General features: G+C 52.7%; 1 protein-coding gene across 1 annotated transcript in view; it reads right to left on the bottom strand.

The window, feature by feature from the left end:
* Positions 1 to 288: 288 nt before the first annotated feature.
* The window catches only part of Usp30 (ubiquitin specific peptidase 30), a 28,648-nt gene continuing 15,498 nt past the window's right edge, over positions 289 to 13,438 (bottom strand). Inside the window, 8 exon segments of the mRNA XM_052755063.1 lie at positions 289 to 2,487; positions 2,943 to 3,063; positions 6,076 to 6,175; positions 6,178 to 6,297; positions 6,389 to 6,469; positions 8,281 to 8,367; positions 9,152 to 9,211; positions 13,177 to 13,271. Coding sequence (XP_052611023.1) covers positions 2,223 to 2,487; positions 2,943 to 3,063; positions 6,076 to 6,175; positions 6,178 to 6,297; positions 6,389 to 6,469; positions 8,281 to 8,367; positions 9,152 to 9,211; positions 13,177 to 13,271 — 929 coding nt within the window. The 3' untranslated portion in view covers positions 289 to 2,222.

Raw genomic sequence — 13,438 nt, 5'->3', positions numbered from 1 at the left:
AGAGGGTGTAAGATCTCCTGGTGCTGGAGTTACAGGTGGTTGTGAGCTGTTTGACACAGATCTCTGCAAGAACAGCAAGTGTTCCCAACGGCCAAGACCTCTGTCCAGCCCCTAAAACCCTGTTCTAATAATCAGCACTTTGTTTTCTCTTTGCTTGAAGAGGGGGTTGGTGTTTTCTTTACCCACAGAGAACTCAGGAGGTTTATGAAAAACCTAGGGCCCAGCACACAGCACCCAGTTCAGGAGGATGCTATGTAACATCCACAATAAAATACCACCACTCAGGCCTGGCATGACGGCACATCTTTAATGCCAGCCCTCAGGAGGCAGAGGCAGGCAGATCTTTGAAAGTTCACAGGTAACTTGCTGTACGTAAACCCACACTCGAGTGTTTACTAACAAAACCGTCTTTATTGCTATACTACACAGCAGATACAAAAGTGCCTTTAGCAGATCCACACTCAGCAGCCTACGGCGTAAGTACTAGCTTAACTTAGGTTTTCCAGGAAGAAGCTACCTACTGTGAATAACTTAAAACTAGAAATCATCATTGGTTCTATCTAATGTCTAATAATTTACAAAAAGAGGAAGTACATTAGCACTCGGTCAGGTTAACACATTTACAGCCTTGGCTCAAACCCAGGCTCTGACCACACTTGTCCTTTTGGTCATCTCTCCCTGGCTGACCTCGGAACGAGTAGCAGGACTCTGCTAAGTGCTCTAAGACCACATGTGACCGAGCGCCTGTGCGTTCACCTCAACCCGAAAGCCAGGTCTGCAGGGCCCCTGGGCCACACCAAATGGTTCAGCCGCTCCTTTTGTGGGAGCTGTGGCTTGGAGGTCCAGCACGGCACAGTCTCAGAGTCTCAAGTCCTCAGGATGCACAGTGAGACCTGATCTCATAGTCAATGCCTAGGCACATCTGGAATGTCTGCCAGCTCACTCCTGCAGAGAAAACACGTCCTTGGCTTTAACCTCAGTGACCTCTGGATAGGTCGGGTTCCAAATCTTACATCGGAAGAGTCCGTCCGAATTTGGTTTTTGTTTTTAAATCACAAACTTAGCTGAAACAGAGGTGCTATGGTGCCCTCGAGATTCCTTCATCCCTGGCTATTCGTGAAACTTCTCTGAAAACGGAAGAAATGCCCAGCGCGCCCTGTGCTTACAAGGTCAGTGGAGACACTCTTAGAACGTGGTCCTAGAGCATATGGGCAGGATGCATTGGCTGCAGTTCTGTTCAAACATCACGCTGTCTTCCTCACTGTGGGCTCTAAGAAGCAAGGCCAGAGAGCCTGCAGCCCTGGGCCCGTGCACTCTTCCGCCCAGCTCAGCTCTCAGGCTGCCCTGCCCAGGCTCTTGCCTGCAGACCCCGTTATGGGAACTAATAACACAAAGCGAGCCGTCTCAAGAAGCAGGATCAGCAGACGGTGTAGACAGCACAGTTTTGGAAAAGGCTCAGGGGTGGGACTGGCCGGTGACCTTGACTACTATAAAGAACTGAAGATTACAAAAGGCATACCCAAAGGTGGGGAGGTGTTCTCCAGGCTTTTGGGGAGGAGACTAGATTTTATTATGTAGCCCAGGCTGGCCCGTAACTTGCAGTGATCCTCCTGCCCAGCCTCTGAGTGCTGAGATTCCAGGCATGAGCTACCATGCTGTTTAGGCATCCTTAGATGTTCTTCTGACCTCTAAGTAACTTGGAAGGACGAGGGCTTTCCCAACATTGTGCCTGTGACTCTTAGGACATGCCTGTTCCCAGAACAACCAGAAGGGAAAGGCACTTTTTCTTCTGAATTGTTGCCTTCAATAATTTAACTAATTAAAAAAAATAATAATTTCACTAATTCTTGTCGTAATATTTAGGGCCTTCTTATTAAAAATAAAGATCTATGCTGGAATGTCAGAGGACCAGACAAAGGCAGTGCCCTCTGAGAACACCTAGCATGTTACAGTACAGAAAGGGTGGCTGCTGGAGTCTGTGTCTTTTAATGACCTGTGTCAGATGAGGAAGATGTTCCAGACACGATGGAGGCTGGCCTCACGTGAGGACACCTTCCAGTACACCCTGGCAGCGCTGCGTAGACAGGCTCCCGTGTGGAGCCTGCTCTCACAATACAGAGGGCTGAGGGGCTCTAGAGGGGCTGCTTGCACGCGTACACGTGGCATGCCTTCTGTTATCCTGGACATGGCCCTCACCACGGGCCCTGGCTCCGGGCTGCCCGTCACTCCTCAGCCCTGTACTCCCGCCCCTGCTGCTGTACCCTGGACAGAACTCGCTCGTAGAACAGCAGGTAGGCGCTAGAGGACAGGACCTCCTGCAGGCTGGCCTTGCGGACGGTGTCATCAGAAATCCACAGCCACTGGTTGCTGGTTGACAGAGGGTTCTTGGCCGAAGGTGGGGACCGTCGGTAAGTGACGAAGTGTCCAGAGTGCATGTCCCCATGGTGGACGACAACTGCCATCAAGCGGAACAGGTATGTGGAGGAGCTGATGGGCAGGAGAAATGCCAGTTGTTATGACAGAACCAGGCCTTGTAGGCGAAGCCAAACGTGAACCCTGTGTGCTGCACTACGGGAGCCGAGTGCAATGGTGCAGATGCACACTCTTCGATGCAGCTCTCTGCCTGCGGCACAGCAGCATGCACTCTGCTATCATGGACACAGCATGCAACACGCTTCCAACAGAGCTAAGGGCTACACAGGCTGCCGAGCTGGAATCCCAGGGACCAGATCTCCTCACACTTTACACACGTGCACACACACATGCAGATTTCATACATTTCCATAATTTTTACTTTACATGGAGTAACAATGTTATTCTACCTTGAAATGAAAGAGAAAATTACTCTGTATTTTCTTTTGTTTTGGTGAAAAGCTTGTTTCGGACACTGAGAACAGCAGAAGCAGTGAGCGGACAGTGGGCTCCTCAGCCCCCCTCCTCACCTGTAGTCGGGAACCACCGGCAGAGAGAAGGCCATCGGGGAGTGCAGGGCTGGCAACAAAGATGGGGAGCAGGCGCCATTCATGAAAATCTGGGTCTTGGGGGCCCCCGGCTGACTCAGCCCTGTAAGAGACAGTCACAAAGATGGGCAGCTGATCTGTGCAAACAACAGGTTGTGCTTTCTGTGTGGTTGCAGACAGGGTCATGCGGTGCAGCCCAAGCTGGTTCGGAAATGCCTCCTTGGTGCAGGTATGGGCAAGCAGCACACGCCATCACCTGCATCTGATCACCCTGAAGATGCACTCCACAGCAATCACCTGCATCCGATCACCCTGAAGATGCACTCCACAGCACTACTCGCACTGGACTGATGGGTGAATTCTCCCACATTGTTCAGTGTCTGTGGGGCAGCAGCTGCCCTGCTTGGGGACCCTGAACCTGCCAATGACGTGTGTCAGCTGAGCACCAGCTGCCCTGTTCTGATGTAAACCAAGGCTCTCACTGTGCACTATCAACATCGAGGTGAAGCTGTGCTGTGGTGGAGCACACCTTTAATCTCAGCACTCGAGAGGCAGAGGCAGGCAGATCTCTGAGGCCAGCCTGGTCTACAAAGTGAGTTCTGGGACAGCTAAGGCTGCCAAAGAAACTGTCATGGAAAACCCAACCAAACAACAGCAGCAAACCCCTGTGAGGTGGGCAGTTCTGTGCCTGAGGGAACTCAGAGTCTGGGGTGCTCCAGCCTCCACTCTCCTGAGGCCAGGAGTATCCCCCCCTGAGCAGTAACCACCAGAAGTGTCTCTTACTGCTTCAGGGTACTACAAGCCTTCTCGTTAGCTCTGTCAACTTGGGACACCTGCTCTGAGTGTGCACAGCAGTCCAGATGTCATACATGTGGGGCTGCACACACTAAGGAGCTCACTGTTGCCCTCTGTGGTCACACCCACCATGCTCTGAACATTAGGGACCGCCCTGCAGCTTGGGAGAGAAAGCAGAGGAGATCCTCAGCATGGACAGGGGCCAAGGCTCTCCCTGCCTAGGCTGTTCCCCATGTCTATCCAAGGTCTTAGTTAGGGTTTTTATTGCTGTGAAGAGACACCATGACCACGGCAGCTCTTACAAAGAAAACATTGAATTGAGGTGGTGGCTTAGTTTCAGACCATTATCATCATGACGGGGAGCATGGCGGTCTGCAGGCAGACATGGTGCTGGCTACATCTTGACCAGAAGGCAACAGGAAGTCGACTGTCTGTCACACTGAGGGAAGCTTAAGAAAGAGACCTCAAGGGCTGGAGAGATGGCTCAGAGGTTAAGAGCACTGCTTGCTCTTCCAAAGGTCCTGAGTTCAATTCCCAGCAACCACATGGTGGCTCACAACCATCTGTAATGAGATCTGGCGCCCTCTTCTGGCCTGTAGACAGACATGCAGGCAGAACATTGTATACATAATAAATAAATAAATCTTAAAAAAAAAAAAAAGAATCTAGTTTAAAAAAAAAAAAGAGACCTCAAAGCCCCTCCCCCCACAGTGACACACTTCCTCCAACAAGACCACACCTACTCCAACAAGGTCCTCCCTTTGGGGGCCGTTCAGACCACCACACCCAGAGAGCTAGTGAGAGCAAACCTCAGTCTCCCTGAAGTGACATCTTGTCAGGCCATGCAACTGTAGCGAGGAGGGGTGAAGTGAGGGGATGGAGGGGAGGGGAGGGGAGAGGAGAGGGGAGAGGAGGGGAGGGGAGAGGTGAATTGAGAGGAGGGGAGAGGAGAGGAGAATTGAGGGGAGAGGAGGGGAGAGGAGAATTGAGGGGAGAGGAGGGGAGAGGAGAGGTGAGGAGGGGAGGGGAGGGGAGGGGAGAGGAGAATTGAGGGGAGAGGAGGGGTGAAGTGAGGGGATGGAGGGCAGAGGAGAGGAGGGGAGGGGAGAGGAGAGAGGAGGGGAGAGGAGAGAGGAGAGGAGAGGTGAATTGAGAGGAGAGGAGGGGAAAGGAGGGGAGAGGTGAAGTGAGGGGAGGGGAGGAGAGGGGAGGGGAGAGGAGAGGAGGGGAGAGGAGGGGAAAGGAGGGGAGAGGTGAAGTGAGGGGAGGGAGAGGAGGGGAGGAGAGGGGAGAGGAGGGGTGGAGGGGAAGAGGAGGATTGGGAGATGGCTTTGGTCAGTCAGCATTTGTCTTACAAACACGGGTAGCTGAGTTTGAGTCTCCTAACCTATAGTTTTTTAAAAAGCCAGAAGCTGGGTATAGTGTTAGACCTTTTTTTAATTTTTAAGTTTTATTTCATGTGTATGTGTGTCTGCGGATCATCTGAGTGCCTGGTGTCCATGAAGGTCAGAGGATGACACTAGATCCCCGGAACTGGAGTGACAGGCAGTTGTGAGCTGCCATGTGGGTGCTGGGAATCAGGAAGAGCAGATAGTGAGTATTCTTAACCACTGAGCCATCGCTCAAGATCAGTGAGAGGGGAGGGGGTCAAATGACCCTTTCACAGGGGCCACATATCAGATATCCTGCATATCAGATATTCACATTAGGATTCATAACAGTAGCAAAATATATACAATTTTGTTGCACTATCATAACGAAAATAGTTTTGTGGTTGGGGTCACAACCCGAGGAACTGTACTAAAGGGCTGCAGCATTAGGAAGGTTGACAACCTCTGCTCTAGCCCCTGGCACATGCCTTTAATCCCAACATTTGGGAGGCAGAGGCAAGTATGAGGCCAGCCTGGTCTACATTATGACCCTGTCAAAAAAAAAAAAAACCATTCATAGAGGCGCATGCCCTTGCCATGGGGGGGTGGGGGGGGTGGGCGGGTAGAGATGCGGAAACTTGGCTCACTGGCCAGCCTGGCCTACTTGACAAGTTCCCGACAGTTTCGGAACCACATGTCTCATTACTGGGTAATCTGAGCTCTTTAGGAAATGTTGGCTGGCCATAGCTCAGGGGGAGCGTTTGCCTAGCGGAAGTGAGGTGTTGGGTTCGGACTTCAGTGCTGCAAAGAGGAAACACCAAGCCCTGCCCCTTCCGCCCCCAATCCTGCATTTACGAAGTCAGCCGACCACTGCACAGCCAGTGTGCGTGCCCCAAGAGCCAAAGGTGGGGACCCCAAACCCTCCCTGTGCAGCGTCCCGCAGCACACACCTGGCTTCGGGGCCGCTTGTGTGTCCTGTAGTTCCAGGGCGGACCCCAGGTTCTCACTGGCTTTGGGGCCATGCTGACTGGGTTTGTGTCCCAGGAGGCGGGGTACTTGTAGAAGTCCATCATCAGGAACTCGTTAAACTGCACGTGCTCGTGCCGCTTCAGGGGCGTGCCATGGCTGGACCAGCTGAGCCGCTGGAGGTGGATGCAGAGGCACTGGGGCAGCTGTGGGCGGAGAGGAGAGTGCGGAGCTGAGGGGTGTCAGGAGCCGACAGAGCCCCCAAACATGGCCGACCTCACGCACAGGCAGGCTCACCTTCCCTAGCTTCAACTGTTTAATGAAAGTGGTCCTCTGGTGTTCCACCTTCTCCCCATTCAACGTTCCTTTTGCTTCAATCTGCAATAAACCAACAGCACACGTCTGAGGACTGCAGGAGCAGACGCCTAGCGGGGCTGCAGGCTGACCTCAGATTCCTTAGTCACTAAACGACAGGAGCCGTGGACGGAAGACAGAGCGGAAACCAAAGCCTCAACGACTTCAACTGTGTCTTCACAGTCTCCGGAGAGAGGGCTACAGAGACCTGTCTCAGCAGTTCAGAGCACTGGCTGCTCTTCCAGAGGCCCCAGGTTTGGTTCCCAGCACCCACATGGCGGCTCACAACCATCAGTCATTCCAGTTCCAGGGGATCCAATGCCCTCTTCTGACTTGCACGGACACCCACACTCACATGGTGTATGGACATACATGCAGACAAAGCACTCACATACATAAGTAACTCTACAACACAAATCCTGAGTGGGTTCCCTGGCCCCTCTCCTCCCCATTCACAGCAGGAGGCTTAAGAAGTCTGGGTGACATCCAACCCTGTACCCTTGGCTCACAAGTCTCACTTGAGTGGCTTCTGGGGACAATGACAGATGCCTTGGAGCTCCCTGCCTCAGAGCCTCAGAATCACTCTGCTGATTGTGGGACTGGGGCAGGAAGTGGATTTCAGCTCCTGTGGCCCCGCCCAAAGCAGAGACCCTGGAGGTGGAGCAGCAGTCAGATCTCTACATGGACACCAGAGGGCGCCCGTGAGCACTCCCGCCTGGTTGCTACCCAGCATCACTCCAGGTTCCACTTCCTCCAAACTAAGGCTTCCTCTTCTGAAGTGTACAGGGAAGCTCAGGAGGCCCTGGGAATTCACAAGGACATGCAAGGCTCAGGAAGGTCACCGGAACTTCCAAGACTCAGGAGCCCCTACACCCACCCCAGGGGAGGACATAAATGGAGAGGTTGCTGGGAAAGAGGGGACTTCAGTGAAGCTGCCTGCAGGTGAGCAGGAAGATGAGGAATGCAGCTCTAAGGTATCATTATCCATGCTGGTGTGTGCGCGCATGTGTGTGTGTGCACAGGAAGATGAGGAATGCAGCTCTCAGGAATCATTATCCATGCTGGTGTGTGCGCGCATGTGTGTGTGTGCACAGGAAGATCAGGAATGCAGCTCTCAGGAATCATTATCCATGCTGGTGTGTGTGCGTGCAGGAAGATCAGGAATGCAGCTCTAAGGTATCATTATCCATGCTGGTGTGTGCGCGCATGTGTGTGTGTGCACAGGAAGATCAGGAATGCAGCTCTCAGGAATCATTATCCATGCTGGTGTGTGTGCGTGCAGGAAGATCAGGAATGCAGCTCTCAGGAATCATTATCCATGCTGGTGTGTGTGTGCGCGTGCGTGCGTGCGTGCGTGTGCGTGTGTGTGTGCAGGAAGATCAGGAATGCAGCTCTCAGGAATCATTATCCATGCTGGTGTGCGTGCACGTGCGTGTGTGTGCGTGTAATATGCAGCTGTGTGGACTCATGTCAGGAATCATCATCCATGCTGGTGTGTGTGATATGCAGCTGTGTGGACTCACCCCGTCAGCCCCCCAAAGTCTATGTATTTCCTCTGGATTCAGAAGGAAGTCTGGCACAGCTGAGAAGTTGGACACAGATGATAGGAATGGAGAAGCTACAAACCAGAGTGGGTGTGTCTTAAGATGTTTTCTGTAAACACCGTGGAAGAAACAGAACTCAGCTGGGAAACAAACAAGGCAGCCATCTGCAAAGGAGGCAGGGGAATGGCAGCGCCTGAAAGATGCCCTGGGCACGGGCAGTGGATGCTCGGGGTGGCATGAGGTGCCCCAGAAGCACCTGTGTCAGCTGGGTGGCGGCACTGGGATGTGTACCTTTGTACAGTTGTCGCACACGACGTCTCGCACCGACTCGGATGAGATGAAATGATGAAGGCAGTGGTCCAGCGTCAGCGGGTGCCCCTAGAGCGGGAGTGGGCGGTTAGAACAGCTCACGGGAGAGCTGTGCTGAAACCAGCAGGCCGCAGGCCGCCTCCCAGGCCTGTGTCTGGAGTACACAGCTAAAGCTCCACAAACACACCCCAGCGTCCTTCAACCCCTATGCTGCTACTGCTGGCCGACTCACGAGGGGCAGAGCTGTGGGGCTGTGCACCTGCACAGACCCGGGGGAGGGGTGGAGCTTTAGAGACTGTGCACCTGCACAGGCCTGGGGGAGGGTGGAGATTTAGAGACTGTGCACCTGCACAGGCCTGGGAGGAGGGGGGAGGGGTGGAGCTTTAGAGACTGTACACCTGCACAGGCCTGGGGGAGGGGTGGAGCTTTAGAGACTGTGCACCTGCACAGGCCTGGGGGAGGGTGGAGATTTAGAGACTGTGCACCTGCACAGGCCTGGGGGAGGAGTAGAGATTTAGAGACTGTGCACCTGCACAGGCCTGGGAGGAGGGGGGAGGGGTGGAGCTTTAGAGACTGTGCACTTGCACAGATGGGGTGGGGGTGGAGCTTTAGAGACTGTGCACCTGCACACAGAGCTACAGTGTTATTAGAGTTTGAGGTGTGTGCACAAAGCACAATATGTCTTCAGTGAGGTGAAGTGTCACCTTCCCTCTCCCACAGTCAGGCCCTGACATCAGAGCCAGAACGGCTTAGGCAGCCACATGTCTGCATGACACTTAGTGCCTGGGCCACATGTCTGTGACACTTAGTGCCTGGGCCACATGAAATGCCTCAGCCACAGATCAATACGTACCCAAGTGGCAGCTGGAATACTGAGGGAAAGGCTGTCAAAGGTATCAAATCGAACAGGACTCTGAAACAAATATTGCAGAAAATCCAAAGAGCTTAGAGTCAACAGATGGACAGGTTAGTGTTCAGCTATTAAATTAACACAGTGGAATACAATGCACCACAACTGTAAACAGCAGAATGAAGACAGTTCCAGAGCACGCACTCAACCCAGCAGCTTGGACACACACACACAAACATACACACATACATACACACACACACACACACACACACACACACACACACACACACACACCCCCTAAGGAACTGGTATGAACTAGCAGGATTTCCATCAGTGCCCTGGACAGCATCACAGACAGGAATAGTTGAAGTCTAGGAAGTTATCAGAAAACCGCAGATGTCCACAGAGTGAGGCTGTAGGAACAGTAACGCAGTGGACCCCGTGAGTTCCTGCACAGATGGCCACGCTGCCTTATGAAGCAGTGTCCCTGTGGGAGGTGACGGGGTAGCCTGGACCATTTGGACAGAAGTGGCCCCAGGTGAGGTCTCCCGCGTACTTTGCACAGCACTAGAGAAAAGTAGCACTGTGTTCAGGACTGCGATGGTGGAGGACAATCCAGGGCGGTCACAGAGAGGGGGAGCCCTGGACTCTGTATTCCTGTCTGTTCCACAGCTGCCCACAGAGCCACACAGCTGCAGGGGGACCGTGAGAGTCTCTGCAGACATAACATCCAGAAGTAAATACAGAATAGGGCATTTGTTATCTAAGGGAGGAGACAGGGTTTGGGATGTGAGCCAAAGTAACTACCTGTCAAAACAAATCCATTTTCTTTGTGTGTGTGTGTGTATGTGTACTCGTGGGGGTTTACATGGGTCTCATGTAGCCCAGGCTGGCCTTGAATTCACTATGTAGCTGGGGTTGGCCTTGGCCTCCTGGCCCTCCAGGCTCCCTCTCTTTATAGCTGGGATTACAGGTGTGCACACCTGCCTACAAAACCCATGTCCTCCAGGGACAGCAGAACCCAGAGTCTCCACTGCACTGATACACAGTAGAAACACCTGGCAACACAGGGAAGGGGAGGCAGCAGCCAATGAGAAGTGAGCCTGGGGTGACACTGGCACACTGTGCTACAGATGTGGTGTGAACACGCTCCAGGGTAGAGGGAAACAACACCGCCAACGGACAGACAGAGAATCTCAGCAGAGAACTTACTGCAAAGGAGGAAAGGAAACTTTACACTGTGCGTGTGCGTGTGTGTGTGCCTGAGTGTGCGTGTGCGTGTGTGTGTGCCTGAGTGTGTGTGTGTGTGTGTGAGTGTGTGTGTGTGCACACTAGTGCACCTATGTACAGGGTATGCATGCACCGGACAGAGTGTTTGTGGGAGTCAAGTCCCCATCACTGTGAAAAATAAAATAAATAATAAAATTTTGTAAGATCTCAAGACACAAAATGGCTCAACAAACAACTGCAGTTCTATGTGCTGGTGACCTAGAACATAAAACATTCCTAATTCCACTTGCAACAGCTTCAAAATATAAATAAAGGAAAGGAAAAGTCAGAGATGAATGGGCAACACAAATCAAGAAATTAAAACATACAAACCTTATTTTAAAAAAGTAACATGTTAGTCATAGGTGATGTCAATCAAAACAAGGAAAACACTCGCCAAAAGGCAACTACCGAGTAAGAGGAAGCATCTGTAACCACACCCCTGAGGAGGGTGAGGTCCACAGTATACAAGGGACTCATAAATCAGCAGCATCCCCCAAAAACCCTAAAACAAACAAAATTTTTAAAAATAAGCAACCAAGTGTGGCAGCGATGCCTGCAATACTCCAACTCGGGAGGCAGAGGTAGGAGAATCAGTCAGAGGCTAGCCTGGGCTACACGAGACCCTGCTCCAAAAACAACAACAAAAAAGAAAAGGAAGGGAAGAAAGAGAGGAAAGGAGGGAGGGACAGAGGAAAGGAAGGAGGGAGGGGGAGAGAGAAGGAGGGAGGGGGAGAGGGAAGGTGGGAAGGAGAGAGGGAAGGTGGGAGGGAGGGGGAGAGAGGGGAAAAGGGAGGGAGGGGGAGAGAGGGAGGGAGAAGAGGGAGGGAGAGAGGGAAGGAAGGAAGGACAGAGGGAAGGAAGGACAGAGGGAAGGAAGGAGGGAGGGAGAGGGACAAGGAGGGAGGGAAAGGGGAAAGGAGGGAGGGAGGGGTGGAAGGAGGGAGGAAGGGAGAAGGCAGCCAGAACAGAAGGAAGGGAGGGAGGTTGGCAAAGGACCCCCCCAAAAAACAAAACAAAACAAAACAAAAAACCATTTTCCAAGGAGACCCAGCATGGCGACAGGAACATGGAAAACTCCAGCTGTCAGGAAACGCTGCCTATCAAACCCCAGGGACACATCTCTACTTAAACGGCTGCTGTGAAAGACAAGAGGGTGGCTGTCAGGATGGCTCAGTGGTCAGGAGCCGGCCCTGCAAGCATGAGGGACCCGAGTTCAAACCCCAGAACCTACATTAACAAAAAAAACCACCCCAGAACCAGAAAGGTGGAGACAGGCTCACTGGTTGGTCAGCCAAGCCGATGTGGGAAATTACAGAGCACGAGAGGCCACGTCTCAAGAAACACAAGGCTCACAAGTGGTGTCCACTCAGACAGGCACAGATGCCCACAAAGACAAGACATGTTGGCAAAAGGGTGGAACAGAAACTCCTGTTACACTGTGGCAAGAGCCCAAACTGAGGCTGCCACCGTGGAAAACAAAAGGGAGAGCCTTCAAAAAGTTACCATCAGCCAGACATGTCTGTGCACACCTGTAATCCCACCCTCCGGACACGGAAGGCAGGAGGATAAGAGTTCCAGGCCAGCCTGGGCTACCATAGCCACACCCTGGCTCAAGTCAACCAACCCACCAAGAGCATCACTGAATAATGGATTCAATCTCTCTGGGGTGGGTACTGGAAGGAGATGAGCTCAGTGCCTCATAAAGCCACCTGGAGGGCATCACCACATGACCTCGCCTGCAGACAAACGTACAGCAGCCCGGTGACTGTGGAGGTGGAAGGTAGGACGGGGAGACACTGGCACAGACCTCAGGGACGTGCACACAGCACGGTGATGACCGTTAAAGCATTCTCGAAACTCGCCGACAGGGGCCGTGAGAGAGCCCTCACCACCCCCACACTAAGGTCAGGACCCCAGATGGGCTGGCTGGACGGTGGTCATCACTTAGAGAGCATCAAACCATCACTCGGCATGCCTCAAACCTAGGTAAAAACTTCCGTGTCAGTTACGGCCAGGGAAGCAAGCGGAATCCTGGAGCGGGGACTACTCTGTGACCGCAGCGAAGGATGGAGTCCGCGAGTCAGACAGGACAGTGCTGGCCCCTCAACTGAGCATGGACAAGATACGCACACATGTCAAGGCCACGTGACAGAGCTGTCACTAGGTTCTAACAGCAGGACATGCTCATGTACATACCACAGAAGAGAAGACCCTGCATGCAAGTGAGTTAAATGAAGGAGGCTGCCTACGGCAGGACTCTGCTCCGGGAAGTCTAGACTTTGTCCCCCACCAGACAGAAGTACATCAGTGGTTGTGAGGAGTTCAGGAGAGAATGATCATGTGTAAGGTTTTGGGGTATTTTTTTTTTACAGGGGGCAGGGCAGTGTGTTAAAAATGTTCTAAACTTGATGTAACAGCTGTAAAATTCTCTCCTTGTATTGTGTTGAAGCTTTTCCATAAAGAAAGGTTTGAACCCTCAAATGCAAAGCTAAAGCCCTCCCACTCCTCAGATCTGCTGCGCGCATCATGAGCAGGCAGACTCGCAAGCTTAGGACCTGAAATCCTGCAATCAATGGCACACCACATCTGCTGCTCCCAGGGCAGATGTCACCTGAGGGTCCAGTGACACCGGCACTGACCCAGGTGACCGAGTACAGGCAATCACCAGGGCTCCCTGAGGCCAGCCTACACTCTGGGCCCTCTGCTGCAGCCTGACTCAAGTGCAGTCTCCTGGGGGATGTCACGGCGCTTACCTGGTGTTCACAGTGTTTGCACACCATGTTACTAGTTAGTCTTCCGTGGAAAGGGTGTTGAGACTTCCAGTGATTAGACGTGGGGTGAGGAGACCCTGGGAACAAAGCACATTTTGATATGGCACATCACCCAAGACCCCATCAGACTCCACCCTCCTCAGCACAGAGCAGACATTCCTCCCATAGCAAACTGTTCCTATGAAGCACAGTGAGTCTTCCTTGCTGACCTGCAGTCTCATCCTCACAGAAGAGCCTTAAGGCT

The sequence above is a fragment of the Peromyscus californicus genome, unplaced genomic scaffold, assembly GCF_007827085.1.
Source record: "Peromyscus californicus insignis strain IS unplaced genomic scaffold, ASM782708v3 Scaffold_2__1_contigs__length_46816999, whole genome shotgun sequence".
In the NCBI taxonomy this organism is placed as follows: domain Eukaryota; kingdom Metazoa; phylum Chordata; class Mammalia; order Rodentia; family Cricetidae; genus Peromyscus; species Peromyscus californicus.
This window is presented reverse-complemented; position numbering and strand designations above follow the sequence as displayed.